We start from the raw sequence: 19,069 nt of genomic DNA, 5'->3' as shown, positions 1-19,069 counted from the left end.
TGCCTTGCCTTCGTGTAATTGTTAAGTTTTTTAGAATTGGTTTTCTTCCACTTCAGGTAACAGTATAAAATGAATGAAAAGTTATGAAATCCTTTCAAAGGTTTTTATTATATTTAACCCTTATGCCTAATTTCTGAATTGGTTGAAGTTGTTTTTAGTATGAATGCTTATGGCCAAAATCTAAAGGTAGCCACCTGTGGGAAACCATTTCATGTGGCTCAGTATATTACAATTAACATCCGCCTTCCAACCTAGGGGTAGATAAGCATATACCAGACCCAACCAATTGTTCCATCCTTCCTTCTGGCTGCATCAATTAGTTCACAAATGGGTATATGGCCCAGGCATAACAAATGAGCACAATGTCTATGAGGTTAGAAAATGGAAGATGAGAAATGAAGTCTCATTTTTCTTTGCAATCATAAGCTCTAATGATATAAGACTCTAAGAACAAACTGTACAGCCATCTTCACCACCATATACAAAGACCCTGCCCAAGAATTAAGCCAACAGAGGAAGTATGGACTAAGATATACAGAGACTGTGTCTTGATATGTCTGAATTCCAGAATTTAGTAATATCTGAAGCTAGCTCTACTGAGATTTTTTCCAGTTACATGAACAATACACAGTCTCTATATACTGTACTATACTCTAATTTATTGGGGTTTCATCACATGCAACAGAATATAGAACTATACAAAAGGAATGCAGGGGACTTCCCTGGCGGTCCAGTGACTAAGACTCTGTGCTTTAACTGCAGGGGGCACGGGTTTAACTAAGATCCCACATGCCATGTGGCAAAAAAGAAGAAGAAGAAGGAATGTATTCCCTCAGATTCCAGTGGCCAGATTCCAAAGGTGAACAGTAAGGGAAAGGAATCAAAGTCCCTATTTACTACTGTTCCCCACCCCACCCTCCACATCAGGCACCATCTGGCCTTTCTGGAAAACGGTAAATTCTAAAATATACTAAATTATGTGTCATACATCAGGAATAGGATAAGGATAAGGAGTTTCATCCAAAAGAATCATATATCACTTTTCAGCTAACTGATAAGAAAACCAGATCATGCTTACAGATCCATTTTTACATCTGTGTATCTGTCTGGTCTGGACAGAAAAACAGAAACCACTCTAAGCATTTCAACAGAAGGAATTTAATATAGGGAATTGGTTAGACAGATGTTGAATGGCTGAAAGAACAGAAGGGGAAAATTTATGGTAACCCAGAGATAGTAACTGCAGCTTGAAGCTACCACCCCCAAGGCTGAGGAAGCAGAGAGTCTAAAGGAGGTGCTTCATGGAACCAGGCTCAGACTCTGGAAGAGGCAAAATCTGCCTACTGCTCATACCACTAAACGGACAAGATGAGGTCAATGCTGGTGGCTCCAAAACAAAGTGGAGGTTAGAACCAACTGCTACCTTTGGGACAAAGGGATACAGCTGGGATGACAGTGAACAGAACAATAAGCAAACAGGAAGCAGCAGGTCATGGTTCTCCTCCTGCCTCCCAACTTTCCTCTAGTGTTCCCTATTGGCAGAACCTAACAAGATGCCAACTGGCAAAGGAGAAAACGATTATGTGGAGATCCAGCGCCAGCATCACAAAGCAGAGTATACAAAGTTGAATTTGGAGCTGAGTGCCAGTAAGTTAATAACCAACACAGCCTGCTTTTAAATTATATTTCCGACTTGATTTATCTCCCTTCTCAACAGGTTACCAGAAAATTCTCTCAAGGGAATCTTTCCATCCCCATTTGTCTTGACTGTCAAAGACGGAGCTCAAATAATCCCTAAAAGTTTTTATTTGTTTTTTAAGAATTAACTATACATCTATATGAGCCATTTCTCAAATACAATTCCAAATAGAGAGCCTGGGATTGTTAAGCCTACCAGAATCTAAAGGAATAGTTAAGAGTATCCCAGGATCTTTTCTCTAGGGAGGTCCTGAGTAACCATAGTAAGGTAGAGAGATAGAAAAAAAAAATTAATCTAAGGAAAACTGCTATGGGCACTTTGCTCTGTACAGGACAAGGAAGTAGGTTGTACTGCTATCCACTCCTAAAAACTTTACATGTCCTGATAAAACCTTTAAAGTCCACCTTTCATGAAATATGCAGGTGTCATGGTATTCATTACAGCCCTTATGACCCTTCACATCAGTGGACTATATGAATATGAATATTTTAATATCTTTCATCACTTTCCATTTATCCCACAATTTACATCAATGTGACTTGAAGACAAGGTCCTGAACTACTCTCCTTCATTTGGACATTTGCCAGGGTACAATGGATTCTAGTAGAAAATAAATGGGCTTTAACAACTGACCTTCTCGTACAATTTGAGTTCTGAGATTTCATGATAATATTCCTTGGAGTAGGCTTTTATTGATTCATTGTGTTGAGCCCTCAGTGAATTCTTCATATCTGCAAACTCATGTCCTTTTATCTCTTGAATAATTTTCTTCCCTCTCTTATTTCTTACTGAAATGTCAATCAACTACTGGACCTCCTGACTGACCCTCTAATTTCATCTCTTTTCAATATTCCATCTTTGTCTGACAGTCTGCTATCTAGCAGCCCAGAGGGAGTAAGAAGATTCTTGCCTCATTGTCGAACATGTAGACGTTCAATGAGTTCGTTCAATGAAGTCCACCTGCCGATGCAGGGGACGTGGGTTCATGCCCCAGTCTGGGAAGATCCCACATGCCATGGAGCGGCCGTGCGCGTGAGCCATGGCCACTGAGCCTGCGCGTCTGGAGCCTGTGCTCCGCAACGGGAGAGGCCACAACAGTGAGAGGCCCGTGTACTACAAAAAAAAAAAAAAGAAAAAAAAGAAATAGAAAAATCCATTCTAAAATTCATATGGAATCTCAAGAGACTGCACAGCTAAAACAATCTTGAAAAGGAACGAAGTTGGAGGTCTCAAGCTTCTTGATTTCAATACTTATTACAAAGCTACAGTAATCAAAACAGTGTGGTACTAATATGAAGAGACATGCAGACCAATGGAACAGCACAGAGAGCCCAGGGGGAAAAAAACCTCTCACATATATGGTCAGATATTTTTTGACAAGAGTGCCAAGATCATTCAATAGGGAAAGGACAACATTTTCAACAAATGGGATAACTGGATATTTACGTGAAAAAGAATAAGGTTGGACTATTTACATTATATCATAGACAAAATTAACTAAAAATGGATCAAAGACCTAAATGTAAGACCCAAAACTATAAAACTCTTACAAGAAAAGATAGAGGGAAAGCTTCATGACATTGGATTTGGCAATGATTTTTGGATATGACACCAAAAGCACAGGCAACAAAAGTAAAAACAGATAAATTGAACTACATTAAAATTTAAAACTTCTGTGTATCAAAGGACACAACCAACAGAGCAAAAAGGAAACCCAAGGAATGGGTGAAAATATTTGAAAACCATTTACCTGATAAGCAGTTAATATTCAGAATATAAAAAGTACTCCTACAACTCAAAAACAAATGAAACCTCAATTTAAAAATGGGCAAAAGGACTTCCCTGGTGGTGCAGTGGTTCAGAATCTGCCTGCCAATGCAGGGGACACAGGTTCGATCCCTGGTCCGAGAAGATCCCACATGCTGCGGAGCAAGCAAGCCTGTGTGCCATAACTACTGAGCCAGCGCTCTAGAGCCTGCAAGCCACAACTACTGAGCCCGTGTGCTGCAATTACTGAAGCCTACACGCCTAGCGCCCATGCTCTGCAACAAGAGAAGCCACCGCAATGGGAAGCCCATGCACCGCAATAAGAAGCCCACACACAACAATGAAGAGCATCCCCCGCTCGCCACAACTAGAGAAAGCCCGCACGCAGCAACAAAGACCCAGTGCAGCCAAAAAATAAATAAATAAATAATAATAAAAAAGAAAAATAAACATGGGCAAAAGATTTGAAACAGACATTTCTCCAAAGCTATACAAATGGCCAACAAGTACATGAAAAGATATTCTGGAAATAGAAAGGAAAATTAAAGGACTTCCATTGTTATTTTATCAAATTTGGTACTTTTTATTTTATAATGAGAATGTAATGCTTATATAATTTAAAAAAATTTTTTTAAGTATAAGCCATTGGGAAATATGATTTTCACCCATTACTCTTCAAGGAAGACAAAGTGCTGAATCACTTTAACAGAAAATGTTATACTATTAACAAAATACTATAATCAGTGTGTCTCCTAGGAATAAATTTAAATAGTCTGGCAATGCCTAACAGATGGTAAACTCCGAATAAATGTTTCTTGAATTGTGTAAAAATCAGATGATACTTATTTGCTCCAAGGGATTAACCCTGCAACCCTGCACTCATGATCATGTACAAGACCTATAAGTGCTTACTTATTTTCAGCCACAGTATAGGCTTATCACTTACCTTCAATAAGATACAAATAGCACAGGCCATGCCTATAGCACCAGTTCCAACAATGGTGATCTTACTCTGGGAGACTTTATCTTCTTCAATTAGATTCTCAATAAGCTGCTCCAGTTGACATTTTGAGAACCTGATAGGGATAATGCAATTTCAGTGAAATCAAAGTCCCTGAATTAATCACTCTCATACCTACCGATGTACTAACCACACTGAACATCTAAGTAACTACCTCTTGAGTTTGCAGAATTTTGCAGCCAGGAGCAGGGGGAAGCCAAAGAAAAGAATTCCTGGTCTAGGAGTGGAACACGGACCAGTCTATCTATCCGTATTAGGGATTGGGGAACCAACAGGTTTTTAAAGGTTCTCCCTGCCCCCAGCCACTATTTTCGCTCCAGTCCCAGTCACTCACAAACGCTTAGCGTGGCGCAACAGCCTGAATGTGCAACGTACGGCCGTTAGGCTGCTTTTTAAAGTTACGCCAGTTAAAAAAAGACGGCAAAGTCCGTTGAGGTGTGAAGCACAGCAACAGTTACTCCCTGAACCGTTCCGCAAGCACACTCCCACGCATGGCTCTCCTCCGTCAGCACGCAAGCTCCGCCCCCGGCCAGCCCGGGCGCAGGCGCATTGGCTCAGGCTTGTCCTCTGGCCCGAGGGCGTTCCGCGCCACCTGTGGTTATGTTCTCTTAATACCGGTAGGTGGTATTCTACACGGTCTTGAAGAGTGTGCAAGAGAGGGATGTTGCCGTGTTTTCATTTCCTTCAGCCGGCCTAGGCTTCGGACTAATTTTAGGGCGAAGCTTTTTGGAGGCCAGACTACCACGTGGAGGGCAAGGGGCCAGGCTCGAAGCCGTCGTGGGAAAGAACTCTCCTGGGAGCGCCCCATAATCTCCAGTGGACCAGCTAAAACCAGCATCCTGAGGACAGTGCTTCCAAATCTGAATTGATAGTAACTAGTGGAGGCGAGATTGAAGATGGGCAGCTATCTTGGGACATATGTGGCAGAGCTCAAGGCCTGAACTGACCTAACTTACCTCTCTATGAGAGGGCATGCTGAAGGGACCTGGGCCCTGAGGACGAAAAGGAATTTAAGGAAAGAGCAGACTTGGTAATGATCAGCCTGAGTTTCAGAAACAAACTTTTCAATGCACTTACATGCCCTTGTCCGAGCATTTATTTGCAGGAATTTAAAAAATTATGATTAAGTTCTATAACTTCAGGACTGAGTGGTGAAATAAAGTTTGAATTTCTCTTGAGAGAACAGAGGGTAGTAATGAAAAGGAAAGGCCATGTCTAGTTTTCTAAGGGTGATTTTAATTTATGCCAAGGATTTATTTATAACTCACAGAAGGGGACACAACCTCCTCTGTCATCTTTTGTCATCACTTGCATTTGAATCCTTTTCAGAATCTAAAGGATAATCATTTTCTGTATCAAAGCCTGTAGTTTGTTTTTAATGTGAGTTAGATCATGCAGTGAGGCTGCTTAAAACCCTTCAATGGCTTTCCATTACACTTAACCAGTTTTTACCACAACCTAAGAGACATTCAAGACTTGGCCACCTTCTGTCCCTCCAACTTCATCTCAAGACACTCACCACACTTCCCTCCAGCTTTTGGACAGCTTTTTCCTGTTCCATATATCTGGAAAGTTCTTCCCCAGCCCCTCTCAAAGTTGATTCCTCACTTTCAGTTTTGAACATAAATGGCACTTCCTCTAGCTTTCCTTGACTAATGTCTCAACTACCATCAGCTCCCTACATCTCTCCTGTTTCTCTTATGGCGCTTTTCACAACCTACTACCAGCCCCAAGCAAAGGGTTCACAGGAGTGGCAGTGACTGTTGGTCCTGTACTACCACTTGCTTGTGTGCTTCCTTCCACGGCAGCTCCTGGCCCTTGTACCTCATTTACCACAGGACTGTGAGCGAGACACAGCTGACCTGGATGACCTCCAGATTCAAGCTCTACACCTGCCTCAGGCCAAAAGAGGGGTCGAGGGGTCATTTTAGTAGTGACCAAACTCCTGCTCTAGGTGAAAAGAGGCTCTTCGTTCATACCTGCCCAAGGCACATGTTCTGAACGTCCCCTTTGCTTCCTCCATTAACTGGCAACTTGTGTGAGATGAGCCTAAGTCCTGCTTAATCCACTTCCCAAGGTTATTAAGACTAAAATGAGATACAACAGTAAAAATAATCAGGGCTCCTAGCAGAGTTGGCCTACCCTTGCCTGGCGCAGGAAGGTGCAAGGTGAACATGGAACACATAATGTACCAGAAAGTAAGGAAGCTTTGTAAGATTAAATCTGAAAATTCATGAAAGATTAGTTTAATAAATCTGTTAAGCATTTTTTGTCACGTTAATACTGGCTAATTTATTGTATGAAATAATACGAAGTAAGAGTAAATATTTTTTTTTTAAAGACTGAAGATGCATCAAAGTCTACAAAAGGCTATGGGAATAATTGCACATTTCTTTGGGGGGTAAGTAAAAAGTTCTTAGATAGTGGTAATAGCTGCACAGCTATGTGAGTCCACAGAATTGTACACTTTAAAAGGGTGAATTTTGTGCTGTGTAAATTATATCTTAAGGCTGTTATTTTTTTCAAAGCCTATATGAAAGCAAATCCTATTATAAGAGCTAATTGTCAAGCCTATGTAGGTTAGTCTTGTCCTTCTACATTTGAGACACATTAAAAAACAAAACAAAACATAATTCTTTCCCTTATCTAGCTCTCAAGAAGGAAACTTTGGAAAAAAAAATCCTGGAGGAGTGATGACCATAAAGTTGTTCTAGTTAACCTCTATAAGTATGGTTTTTAGGCCTGGAGAAGGTCACAGTTATAGAAATATTTTAAGGGAAATCTAAAGAAAATTTTTGTTTTTCTTTTAAAGAAAATTTTTTGAGTAGACAACCACCAGGACTATTTGGTTTAAAATTGTTAAGTACCATTATGTTACTGCCTCCAGAGAGTAAAGGTTCTTAAAAATTTCTGTCCCCCTGTAGTGGCAAAGTACCACTGCTTATGTTCAGTTGGCAGATAATGTTTTTTACATTCATGTATAGAATGTTACCTGTGTGAACTGTAGGGTACAAGTTATGATCAGCACTATAATCAAGTTAACTTGATTATAGTGAGATTATTATTGAGATTGATTACAATGGAAATGGTAACAAAACAGCTAGTCAATCTAGTCACACCCTTAATATATTAATTCTTATTAAAGTCTGGTCATTAGAAACAGTACCCCTTAAAAAATCATCATAGTGTTGCCCAAGAATAACCTAATGGCTTCCATTAATGTAATTAACAAATAACAGCTTTATCACTTTGTATCTTAATGAATTAGCAGAGTAGTCACTGTTCAAGGTTTATTTATTGTTTTAGTTGGTATAACACTTAGATAGTTGGCTGCATTTATGTCGATTTTTCTTTTTTACATTACGTGGCAATGTACACTATTCTGATCCATACGGTACAGAAAGTAAGATTCTTTAGAACGGTTATGCACAAGACATGCAATACTGGGTTTCTAATCAATCCCAGGATGTGATTAATTGGAGAAAAAAAAGTTGGACTAGGCATCTTGGCTAAAGGAACCGGAAGTTACATAACACAGGGTTAAATACACATCTGGTTTGAAGGGCAACTGCAGCATCTGCGACACCGTCAGTGGTACCTCTTGAGGAAGTAGAGCTATTTTGCACGAACCAATTTAGGACCACACAAGATAAGTGCCGTGCAGCATCAGGATACAGCTGCAGGGTTTTATGAACCATTCCTATTGCTAATGTTAGGAAATTGATGTTTTTCCTAGGCTGTCTTAACATTACTGCTTTAGTCACCGATCAGATATAAAGGACAATATGCACAACCTCCAACTAAAATCCTGTTGTAGCCTAGACAGTGAAGTGGTATGATATTAGACTTTAAAACTGCAGCTCTTTCTGGATCCCCCAAAGTGTATCTGCGCTCTTCTTCAAACAGGCCTGTTCCTCAGGAGTCAGAGTCACTTTCACAACATCCGAGATTCCATTCTGTCCCAAGATGCAAGGAACACTAAGGAACACATCCTCTTTTATTCCATAGAAACCCTGAGGACGAAATGAAAAATACTTTACGTTTTCTCTATGCATTCTGGGATCTCCCAAGAATTTCATTCTTTACAGTTATGAAGCTTACTTAATACAACTTGATAAGTAGAAATTCCTTTCTAGAATTTCAGTTAGAATGTAATGAACAGTGTAAAAGAAAGTCATTAACATAGCAGCAAGATTTCCATTCTAAAAGAAAATCTAAATTGCCATTCTCCACCGTACTTTGCAATTTATTTTTGGCTGCCCCGCGAGACTTGTGGGATGTTAGTTCCCCAACCAGGGATCAAACCTGGGCCCTCAGCAGTGAGAGCACGGAGTCCCAGCCACTGGACTGCCGGGGAATTCCCCGTTTTTATTGTAGAACACTTTGGTAACTCTAACATGAGTGTGATTTCTGTTTTTCCCAAAGAAAAAATTTGTTTTATAGCCTTGCACCCATCTCAACAGAATTGAGTAGAGTCTTTCAGTCAACAAGTTATCAAGTATCTATGTGCGCAACACAGTATTGGTGGACATTAATCCTAAAGCTCAACCATGTCTTTTCAGAAAAGAAAGTTGCAGGTGCATTAATTTATTTCACTTAACTCAATGATTGAGGACTTAACGTTAATTGCTTTCTCAGAAGTTTTTTTTTCTTTTAAAGAACAGGAAATAATGGCATTCAAGTAAAACCTATTACTACATAGACCTACCTTAATCATGGTGGAAATCGGATGCACCCGCCTAAGATTCTTCATTATACTTTCTGCCAAATCTGCCACAGATAGTCCAATGGCCCAGGATGTGTAGCCCTTCAGTTTGATCACCTCATAAGCACTGAAGGGTAGGGAAGTGTAGGGAAGGACAGGGAAGGGTAGGGAAAAGTAGGGTGGGAGGAACAAAGAAAAAGCTTTCACTGAACATATGCTTTATAATAAATCATTTTTATAGTAAATAATACTATATAAATATAGTAAAGTTGCATTATATACCTAAGTGTAACCTTTGCACATGTATGCCAGGATATCATGTATGGGTATGTTCACAACAGTATTGCTGGTAATAGCAAAAACCTGGCAACATGCCCAATGCTCTCCAAAAGGAGAATGGATAAACTGTGGTATACTCATACAATGGAATATCACATAGCTGTGAAAACAAATAACTATAGCCACATGCAACAAAATAGATGATTCTTATAAATGCAATACTGAATTTAAAAATGCAAATCCAAGATTACATATAGCATGCTTGACTTGGGATTATCTCAAGAGTGTGTATGTGGGGGGAGGAGTACACAGGGATCAGTGGGAGGAGCACAGAATTCACTCATTTCCAAGCACCAGCAGACTACTAACTCCAACTCAACAAACGCTGCAGTTAGTTGACAGCGTCTGTCAACACTTCTTGGGTTGGATGATGGGTTAACAGGTTTTAACTAAACAAATACAAATAAGAGGGCCTTGCCTACACCCATCATGATTCATTCTCCAATTCCATAAACTTGAGATGCACACACGGCTACCTTATTTAAAGTAGATAATGCCACTAAGTTGAAAGTTTCCCTATTTGAATAATTTCTGAAGTTAATAATTATTTTCATTTTTTTGTACCATTATGAATATATACCTTACTTAAAACTTTATAATCATCTGAATAAATAAGAAGCTAGCTGTGTTTCTACTCAGAGACTATTATAAGTTTTAATTAATTAATTAATTTATTTATTTATTGCTGCGTTGGGTCTTCGTTGCTGTGCACGGGCTTTCTCTAGTTGAGGCAAGCGGGCACTACTCTTCATTGCAGTGCTCGGGCTTCTCATTGCAGTGGCTTCTCTTGTTACAAAGCACAGGTTCTAGGCCCGTGGGCTTCAGTAGTTGTGGCATGCAGGCTCAGTAGTTGTGGCTCACGGGCTCTAGAGCATAGGCTCAGTAGTTGTGGTGCACAGGCTTAGTTGCTCTGCAGAATGTGGGATCTTCCCAGACCAGGGCTCGAACCCTGTGTCCCCTGCGTTGGCAGGTGGATTCTTAACCACTGTACCACCAGGGAAGTCCCTATATAAGATTTAAAAATTCTTATTCCTAACTAAATGAATCATATGCTTTTGAAGACTGAATCTCAAATAGGGTAGACTTAATCTAACTTGATTTATCTTAGTTTACATTACAAATACAGAAAAGATTTATCATACTGTAAATTGATAATTATGGCAAATAAAGATAGACTGTAGCATTAATGTCTGCGATCTTTGTTACTTTTCTGTTTATTTATTTTTACAAACGTTCATTAACAACTAGAAATGAATAACTGTAAAGTTGAGGGAAAGGTTCATAGATGTATAAAGCCAGAGATTCAGCATCTGTCTTCATAGCCCTTCAATAGTTGTGTCAATCTGCATTTACACCAAGGCTTCCTTGACTGTCCCAGCTGTACGTGGTCTTTCTCTCCTCTAACTGTTGATTGGCAAGTCAGAATGTACTACTGCCTAGAATATCTCTTCGTGGCCTAAACTGCCATTTTAATATTTGACCACGTTATAATGTCTGTGATTTTTAATCCCTTTACCTGTTTTATATTATAAGCTTTAACAAAGCTTTAGAAAACAAGTTTTCTGACAGAGTAACCAAATGCAAATGCTATTATTTAATCTTTTTTTTTTTTTTTTTTTTTGGCCACGCCACACGGCTTGCAGGATCTTAGTTCCCCGACCAGGGATTGAACCCATGTCTGCAGCAGTGAAAGTGCAGGGTCCTAACCACTGGACCTCCAGGGAATTCCCCAAACTTTTAATCTTTTAAATAAAAATAATAAGTTTCAACCTTCTGTGTTACAAATTATGAGATCTATTACCTGTCAACCACCTGTTTGTGAATTGCTTTCCAATGTTCCTTATCTGCATCAGTGCCTAATTCGGGGTGCAAATTCTTCAGGGAGACACCAGCAACATTCACTCCACTCCATACAGGCACTAAAAGCAATAGAACAGAATTGATTTATTCCCATGCACCAGCCAGCAGACTAGTAATTCTGACCCATTCTTCTAAAATTGTCTTTTCTTATCTAAGGAGGATTATCTCCTTTTGGTAGGTGGTCAAGACTACCAATACTCTAACTTTTAGATTTTTGTTGATTAGATTATGTAAAGCTAAGAATTTTCACTATATTCGAATCTGTTTTCCTAACTTATTGAGATATTATGAAATCATAAGAGGAATTTTCTTGGCATAAGGAACTGAGAACTCTGCACAAATTATAACATCTCTCAACTGTGATAATAATAGATTTCTTTCTCATACACGCCACTTGGCTTGGCTTACCTTTTCAGGAACGAGCAGTTTCAGTCCAAATAGCTGTGATATTAAATGAGGTATCCTAAGCGCTATCTTATTTAATATGTCCATTATAATAAATAAATTTCATTCCCCATCCCTCATACCAAAAAATGTCATACAAAATGGCTTAAATCTTAGCAATGCTTAGCATACAATTATACCAAAAGATAAGATTTCTGGAAACCATCTGCCCTAACGAATGGATATCTGATTTAGGCTCTGATTTAGTAACGATACTCCTGTCAATTTTTTTTACACAATTTCTTGAAAACAATAAGAGAAAATAAGTTATGCTTACCACTAGAGTCTCCATGCTCCCCAAGGATCCATCCATGACAGCTTAATGGGTGAACTCCCAGCCTTTCCCCCATGAGGTAACGGAACCGGGCTGAATCCAAATTGCAACCGCTTCCAATAACACGGTTTTTGGGAAAGCCGCTTATCTTCCAAGCCACATAGGTCAAGATATCCACTGTGAAGAAAATATTTAGGCACAGATACTACGTGAATCATTAGATAAGGACTGACTACTCAGGATACATGGCTCTGTATAGATCTTGATATTGATCGTGACCAATCAATATTTTTGTTAATATTTTTAAAGCCTCTATACTGTGTACAATATAGCAAATACATTAAGTATTCAAGAAGTGTAGTTTAATGAAAATAAGTTGTGCATCAATAACACATTATTGGGACTTCGTGGGTGGTGCAGTGGTTGAGAATCGGCCTGCCAGTGCAGGGGACACGGGTTCAAGCCCTGGTCCTGGAAGATCCCACATGCCGCAGAACAACAAAGCCCGTGTGCCACAACTACTAAGCCGGCGCTCTAGAGCCCACGAGTCACAACTACTGAGCCTGCAAGCCACAACTACTGAAGCCCGTGCACCTAGAGCCCATGCTCCACAACAAGAAGCCACCGCAATGAGAAGCCTGTGCACCGCAATGAAGAGTAGCCCTGGCTCGCCTCAACTAGAGAAAGCCCGTGCACAGCAACAAAGACCCAACGCAGCCAAAAATAAATAATTTTAAAACATAAATAACACATTATTCATAAACTGATTCCTTATCCAAGATCTTCTTAGGCATGTAACAAATTTTAAAGTGCAGACTACATTAATGGCATTGTATCCCTTTTAACGTTTTAAACGTAACTGTTTTACAAAAACACAAACTCACTCCCAGGAGGAAAATGAAAAATATGAGAAGTAAATATATATACAGATTATGATATATTGATACTATCAGTTTTACTCTAGCTCATCTATTTTTATGCCATTAAAAGTCTCACCTGGATTGGAAACAACAAGCAACTTGCAGTGTGGGCTGTATTTTACAACATTAGGAACGATGAATTTAAAGATGTTCACATTACGCTGGACCAAATTAAGACGGCTTTCTCCCTCTTGCTGACGTGCCCCAGCTGTGATAATAACCAGCCTGGAGTTTGCTGTCACACTATAGTCTAGACAAAAGAGAAACAATAACCAGATTAAGGCCTTTAAGAAAACTCCAGCAAGTTTGTTCCATTAACTTTTTTAATGGACAGTTTTATCAGTGTTTTGCATATGTGGCATATAAATGCCCAGACTCCTCCTTTTTGGAGTTTTATCACTGTGGCCACTTACATGGAGGAAGAATACATCAATACCTTCCTTGTATTCTGGTTTTAGTTATGTGGTTGGCTTTATATAACTATGATTGGGGGGAGCTGAAAGAAATAAAATTTATTTCATACTCATATCAAGTGAGACACATCCCCCAATTTTTTGCCACCTGAGGTCAATGCTCACACTCTTCCATACTCCTATTTCTAATTAAGTACTTAATTGTGGTCATACCAGCTCAGGGATAGGCTTTTTTTTTTTTTTTTTTAAAGCAGGGGCAACCGTACACTTATCAAGCATGTCTTGCTTCTAGATACCCTATGGCACAGGGTGGTTAACCCTGGGTTGAAGATAATGAAGGGAGTCACCTATCAGATAAATGGTCAATGATTTTCATGTGTCAAAACAGACTCTATTAGGGCCTATGTCCGTTTCCTGGCTGGTAATTGTAAGGTGTGATAGGGTTAAGCCAAGAATATCTGCTGAACAGACTCATTTACCCTAGTCTCAACCTTGTGTTAGTGTATGAAAGGAAGCAGTGGAAGTAAGTATATATTTAAATATTTGAAGCAATGTGGTAAAATATGGACCTACGAAGCTTTGCTAATTACATTCTAATTCAGATGCTTTCCACATCGTGGACGAACTGGATTTCCATTTAAAACCATTTGCTGGAAATTCAAACATTGATATCCATAGGTACCAATGCAAAATTGTTCAAAGGCTCTCTTATCCTGTATAAAAAAGAAATCTTTGAAGAGCTAGGATTCTCAAGCCTGATAAAGAATTAAGTCTAGCAGAGAGTGTAATACAAACATGGTGAAATCAACCTTTGCCAGAGACGATTTTTGGTGTTCTAAGGAAAAGGCTGCCATGTTGGAGATCCATCATCTCTCCCTTCAGTTTGTCTTCTATGACATCAACAAGAGCAAGTTCATCTGCCAAGTCCTAAAAGACAAAAAATGTTCAGTTTAATGGAAAATTGCTATTTCCAAACTTTTAGAAGGGCATGCAAAATTTCTATATTTCTGGAGTAGGAGGGTTCAGCTACTTTATTAACTATTATCAGGACATACCTCAAAATAGAGGCAGGCCTCCGTTTAAGAGCTGACTCCCAGATGACCTATACATAGGAAAAATCACCGACCCTCTCTCCAATCGTCTATCCTCATTGGAGCAACCTCTGCAGGAGGTCCACCACTACTGTACAGAAGCAGAACACTGGATTGGCAGTGACTAACAACCAATTATATAAAACTGCTCTATTTAGTCTCTCAAATTCAGTTTTACACATTGATTTTAGGTTGTTAGCCATTAAATAGATGATATTGATTAGTATTAAGACTTTAAAAAGTGATATTCTGGATCGTTCCCTGGTTACATGTTTTCCACATACTAACCAACACTAACAGTTTTATTACATAAAGACAGATTTGTGCATTACAAAATGTTGGTGAAAAATATCCTTTCAGGGGCTTCCCTGGTGGCGCAGTGGTTGAGAATCTGCCTGCTAATGCAGGGGACACGGGTTCGAGCCCTGGTCTGGGAGGATCCCACATGCCGCAGAGCAACTGGGCCCGTGAGCCACAACTACTGAGCCTGCGCGTCTGGAGCCTGTGCTCCGCGACAAGAGAGGCCGCGACAGCGAGAGGCCCCTGCACCACAATGAAGAGTGGCCCCCGCTTGCCACAACTAGAGAAAGCCCTCACGCAGAAACGAAGACCCAACACAGCCAAAAATAAATTAATTCATTAATAAACTCCTACCCCCAACATCTTCTTATAAAAAAAAAAAAATCCTTTCAGATGAACCTTTAAAAGTTCGTAGGTGCATCTCAGACAAGGAGCGCCAGCAACAGCTTTAATACAAATGGAATGAGGACTAAAACCAAAGAGGTATACTAGCCAAGCTGCAGATCTACCCCTAATCATCTACAGTATAATGAGTGGTCTGGCAGTTACTCTTAGCCACACCAGAGTTAGGGGGCATCACAGGTGTTTCATAGGCGTGGGAAAAATAAATGACATCAATTTCTGAACCAATGGGGAAAGAATAAGAGTTGGTATACTATGTAGTCTAAGAACATATAGAGCAAGCTGTGTAGTTACAAGACCTTTGCATAGCTCATTTCTGCCTTCAGTCCCTTCTCATTTCAATCCTTTTCTGTTCAGAATCCAGAATTCATCATTTCACTCTTATTAGGAACTCCAAACCTGAACTTAAAATGAATTAATTTATGTATTTTTGGCTGTGTTGGGTTTTCGTTGCTGCGTGCGCACTTCCTTTAGTTGCGGCGAAGGGGGGCTACTCTTCATTGTGGTGTGCGTGCTTCTCACTGTGGTGTCTTCCCTTGTTGTGGAGCACGGGCTCTAGAGAGCAGGCTCAACACTTGTGGCACACCGGCTTAGTTGCTCCGTGGCATGTGGGATCTTCCCGGAGCAGGGCTCAAACCCGTGTCCCCTGCATTGGCAGGCAGATTCTTAACCACTGTGCCACCAGGGAAGTCCCCAAAAGTACATTTTATTTATTCACAAGTTCTCTTTTTCTAATTAAATTTTAGCTCCATAATTGGTACCAAAACTGCTATCCAAGGAGGGGGGCAGAGGGGATTAACATGGATGGAAGACTTCCCACATTCAGTTTAATTTTTACCACGTATATATATCAATTTCAATTCCAAAATTACTTTTAAATAATTTTAGCTTGTTTAAAGGCATGGACTCTACTTTTTCATTTGTAGGCAACTAACGCAGGTTAATAAAGCACAGTGAATTTAAGAAACTGGGTCTCCAGCCTAAAAACCTTTAATTTTTGTAGTTTAGATACTCTTGGTATAGCATCATGTTTTACAAGTTTGTTTCACATAAAGTTCTTTGAATGAGTGCATGAACCTAAATATCTGTATATACAACGTGATAATGCAATTCTTGGAGAGTGAGTGGAGGATGGATGGAGTCAAGGTATCCTTGGCTTCCAGAGTGATAGGCTCTCACTTACCTTCATTAAGATACTGATGGCACAGGCCATGCCAACAGCACCAACACCAACCACTGTAATCTTATTCTGGGGGGCATGTTCTTCCTTAAGAAGATTCTGAATCAGCTGATCCTTGAGAGTTGCCATATTGGACTTAGAACCGAAAGGAATCTATAAGGGGAAAAACATGCACTGTCACTGCATCCTCTTTAAATTAACGCTTATTAACCAAAAGGTGTTCTGAAAAAGCTTCTTTTGCTTCCTTTAGGGGTAGCTGCCACTAAAAATCACAAGAGATGACTAAAAAGGGAGAGGGAAAAAAAGACAGACAAAGGACAATTGAAAGGCCTAATGCCAGGATCTGGTCTGACTAGGATCTTAGTGTAAACGTCCTCACCTTGGCGTGGAAAATATTGACGTTTGGGTGTAAGTATAGCCTCCTGAGGGCTCACTCATCTTGACTTGTTAACTCCAAGTGGAGCTGGCCTTTCCTCAAACAAGATCACTGTGAGCCGCCCGCCCAACTCTATTCCCGTCACCAGGACTCCTGCCAAGCCCCTTCAGGACCACAGGTACGTGAGTAAAGGGCCTTTGACGGCCTCACGGCGTTGCCCACCGCCAAGGTGAGCTCTGCTCATGCGCAATCCCTCGTTTTCTTCTTCCTCACCCCAACCCCCGCCCCCGAAGAAGCGGCGGAGCCCGCGGATTTTACGCCCCGCCCAGACCCGGAAGATTAGCCGCTACCCCTCCCCCACCCACCTATCCATTCAGCAACCCTAAGCGCAAGCGCATTTCAGAGTGCTAGTGGCCGCCGGCTACGGAGACATGGGCCCTAGACCAGACAGCACAGCGGATGCTTGCGAGACCCCGCCCGTGAGCGGACGTGACCAGAAACTATGCTGCTCTCTGGGTCAGAGTGAGCTCAGAATCAGACTTTAGACTAAACTAGCGCTCCTACGCACACACGAACAACGTGAAGCCCGGCTGGCAGCCTCCCCGGCCTGGCGCGCTGCCAGAGCCAGATTTTAAATCGTGATATTAGGAACCCGGGACTGTTAACGCCACCCACAGGGAGGCACCTCGTGTGGCTTCCGCCGTGATTCTCGTTGCAAAGGCGTGAGGCCCGGTATGAGGAAATTTTGTTACTACAGGAAGCTGCAGAGGCCTGAAGCCTGGAGCCCTAAAGTTAACAGATACTTGGTGGAACCCTCGATTTCCACAGCCGGGGACGGGGGCTTTGGCTCTGCTAATCCAAACCTGCGCTGCATTCACTGGAGAGATTGTCGTAGATTGCATCCCGAAAGCACCACGTCTAATCTTGACACTGCCCCAAAGGGCAAAAATATCCGAGAGGAATTCCAGGCAGGCAGCCCAGAGTCACCAAGCTGGAATCGAGTCTCTCCTTACAAATCACTGCTATTTCTAGACAGCCTTGTAAGGTTTCTCGCAGCCTGACAGGGGGAAGGGAGTTCTTTCAGCGGACATCTGGTTTCACCAAAACCTCAGCTCTGGGCTGCAGCGCTCCCTTCAATGTGGGGATACGGGTGCGGGTGAAGCCCTGAAGAAAGAGGGTCTACGCCCCAACTCTGCCACCCACTCGCTGTGACCTTAGAGATGCCCCAACCAGTCTTAGGTTCCCTCCTTTGTCAAAAGGAGGGGAAGGTACCGGATGATCCTCCTCTCATTACATTGACTGAGAGGCGAGAGAGCTGGTACCCTTTCGGCTTCAAATTTGCATGCACCATGTCTAGCATAGCGCCCTATAACAACGTTAGCTGCTTAACACATGTAACTTGCGCAAAGAGCGACCTTTAATCTGCAGGCAGCGGCTGCCCCCAAGGAGCCCACCTCTCGAGAGTCCGAGGGTTAAAATACAACCCGAGCGGCACCCAGCGCCTTTCCGGCTTCCAGGAAGCCGCCCAAGACTGCTGAGGCTTTTTCAGTTCCATGGACTCCCGGAACCCGACTTCGAGTTCTGTGCTGTTTGCTCGTTTCGAGCCCGGTGGTATGCCCTAACCCCCACCCTTCAGACTTGTAATCTCCGGGTCCTTCTACATCCACCCAGGCCTTCGACCTCAGATTAGGTGCGGCCACCTCCTTGGTTCCCCAGCCCGGCCAGAGGCCACTGTGCCCACTTAGAGCCAAAGCAGGGTGCGGCCGGGCCCAGAGCCCATCTGTGGCAGGAGCCACCGCCCAGGTCTCAGGACTTTGCCTCTGGGAAGCAGAGCCCATCCCTCCCGTGAGCAGGCAGCACGGGGCCAGCTTAGCCCGAAGCAGTCGCTCTCCCCCTCGGGCGCAGTGCGCGCCGGGCCCGATCATACCGGGAGTACACGTCGGGCGGGCGGGCGTCGGCGGCAAGCGGCGCTGGACCCGGAGTTGGCGGCAGCTGCTCGGGTACTCCGACTCGAGAGCGGGAGGGGCCTTAAATAGAACCGCGAGGCTGACGTCAGGGGGGAGCCGGGCGGACGTGCGGGAACCCACGTGTGGGTTGGGCTGGAGGCGGGCTCCGGGCGGGGCGGTAGAGAAGCCCCGGCTGCGCGCGCGCATCCTGAGGACCCGCAGGCTGACCGACCCATGTGCGCCGAGACATCTAAAGAGCCACGCTACCTCCGCACAAAAGTCCGGGCCAGAGTCATCAGCCGGGGTCAAGCCGACCTTCAATTTCCTCTTCC

General features: G+C 42.1%; 2 protein-coding genes across 2 annotated transcripts in view; both read right to left on the bottom strand.

Moving 5' to 3' along the window:
* Positions 1 to 5,295, bottom strand: part of LOC112412867 (L-lactate dehydrogenase C chain-like) — a 29,454-nt gene extending 24,159 nt beyond the window's left edge. Inside the window, 2 exon segments of the mRNA XM_024764613.1 lie at positions 4,413 to 4,542; positions 5,156 to 5,295. Coding sequence (XP_024620381.1) covers positions 4,413 to 4,542; positions 5,156 to 5,295 — 270 coding nt within the window.
* A 2,468-nt stretch (positions 5,296 to 7,763) lies between these two features.
* LOC112412913 (L-lactate dehydrogenase A chain) lies at positions 7,764 to 18,866 on the bottom strand. The gene is made up of 8 exons (XM_024764702.1): positions 18,719 to 18,866; positions 16,419 to 16,568; positions 14,252 to 14,369; positions 13,106 to 13,279; positions 12,113 to 12,286; positions 11,333 to 11,450; positions 9,196 to 9,319; positions 7,764 to 8,500 (listed from the first exon to the last, which is right to left on the bottom strand). Exons 2-8 carry the CDS (start codon positions 16,542 to 16,544, stop codon positions 8,336 to 8,338), a joined length of 999 nt encoding a protein of 332 aa, XP_024620470.1. The 5' UTR covers positions 16,545 to 16,568; positions 18,719 to 18,866; the 3' UTR covers positions 7,764 to 8,335.
* Between the last annotated feature and the right edge of the window lie 203 nt (positions 18,867 to 19,069).

Source organism: Neophocaena asiaeorientalis, unplaced genomic scaffold (assembly GCF_003031525.2).
Source record: "Neophocaena asiaeorientalis asiaeorientalis breed wild unplaced genomic scaffold, Neophocaena_asiaeorientalis_V1.1 scaffold230, whole genome shotgun sequence".
NCBI lineage: Eukaryota > Metazoa > Chordata > Mammalia > Artiodactyla > Phocoenidae > Neophocaena > Neophocaena asiaeorientalis.
This window is presented reverse-complemented; position numbering and strand designations above follow the sequence as displayed.

Bases quoted from the DNA above. Each gene is read 5' to 3' on its own strand.
- LOC112412913 (XM_024764702.1), bottom strand. From the start codon at position 16,544: ATGGCAACTCTCAAGGATCAGCTGATTCAGAATCTTCTTAAGGAAGAA. The intron at 14,370-16,418 runs GTAAGTGAGAGC...TTTGTCTTTTAG, and splicing joins CCATCAGTATCTTAATGAAG to GACTTGGCAGATGAACTTGC. The intron at 12,287-13,105 runs GTGAGACTTTTA...TTTTCTTCACAG, and splicing joins GCTTGTTGTTTCCAATCCAG to TGGATATCTTGACCTATGTG.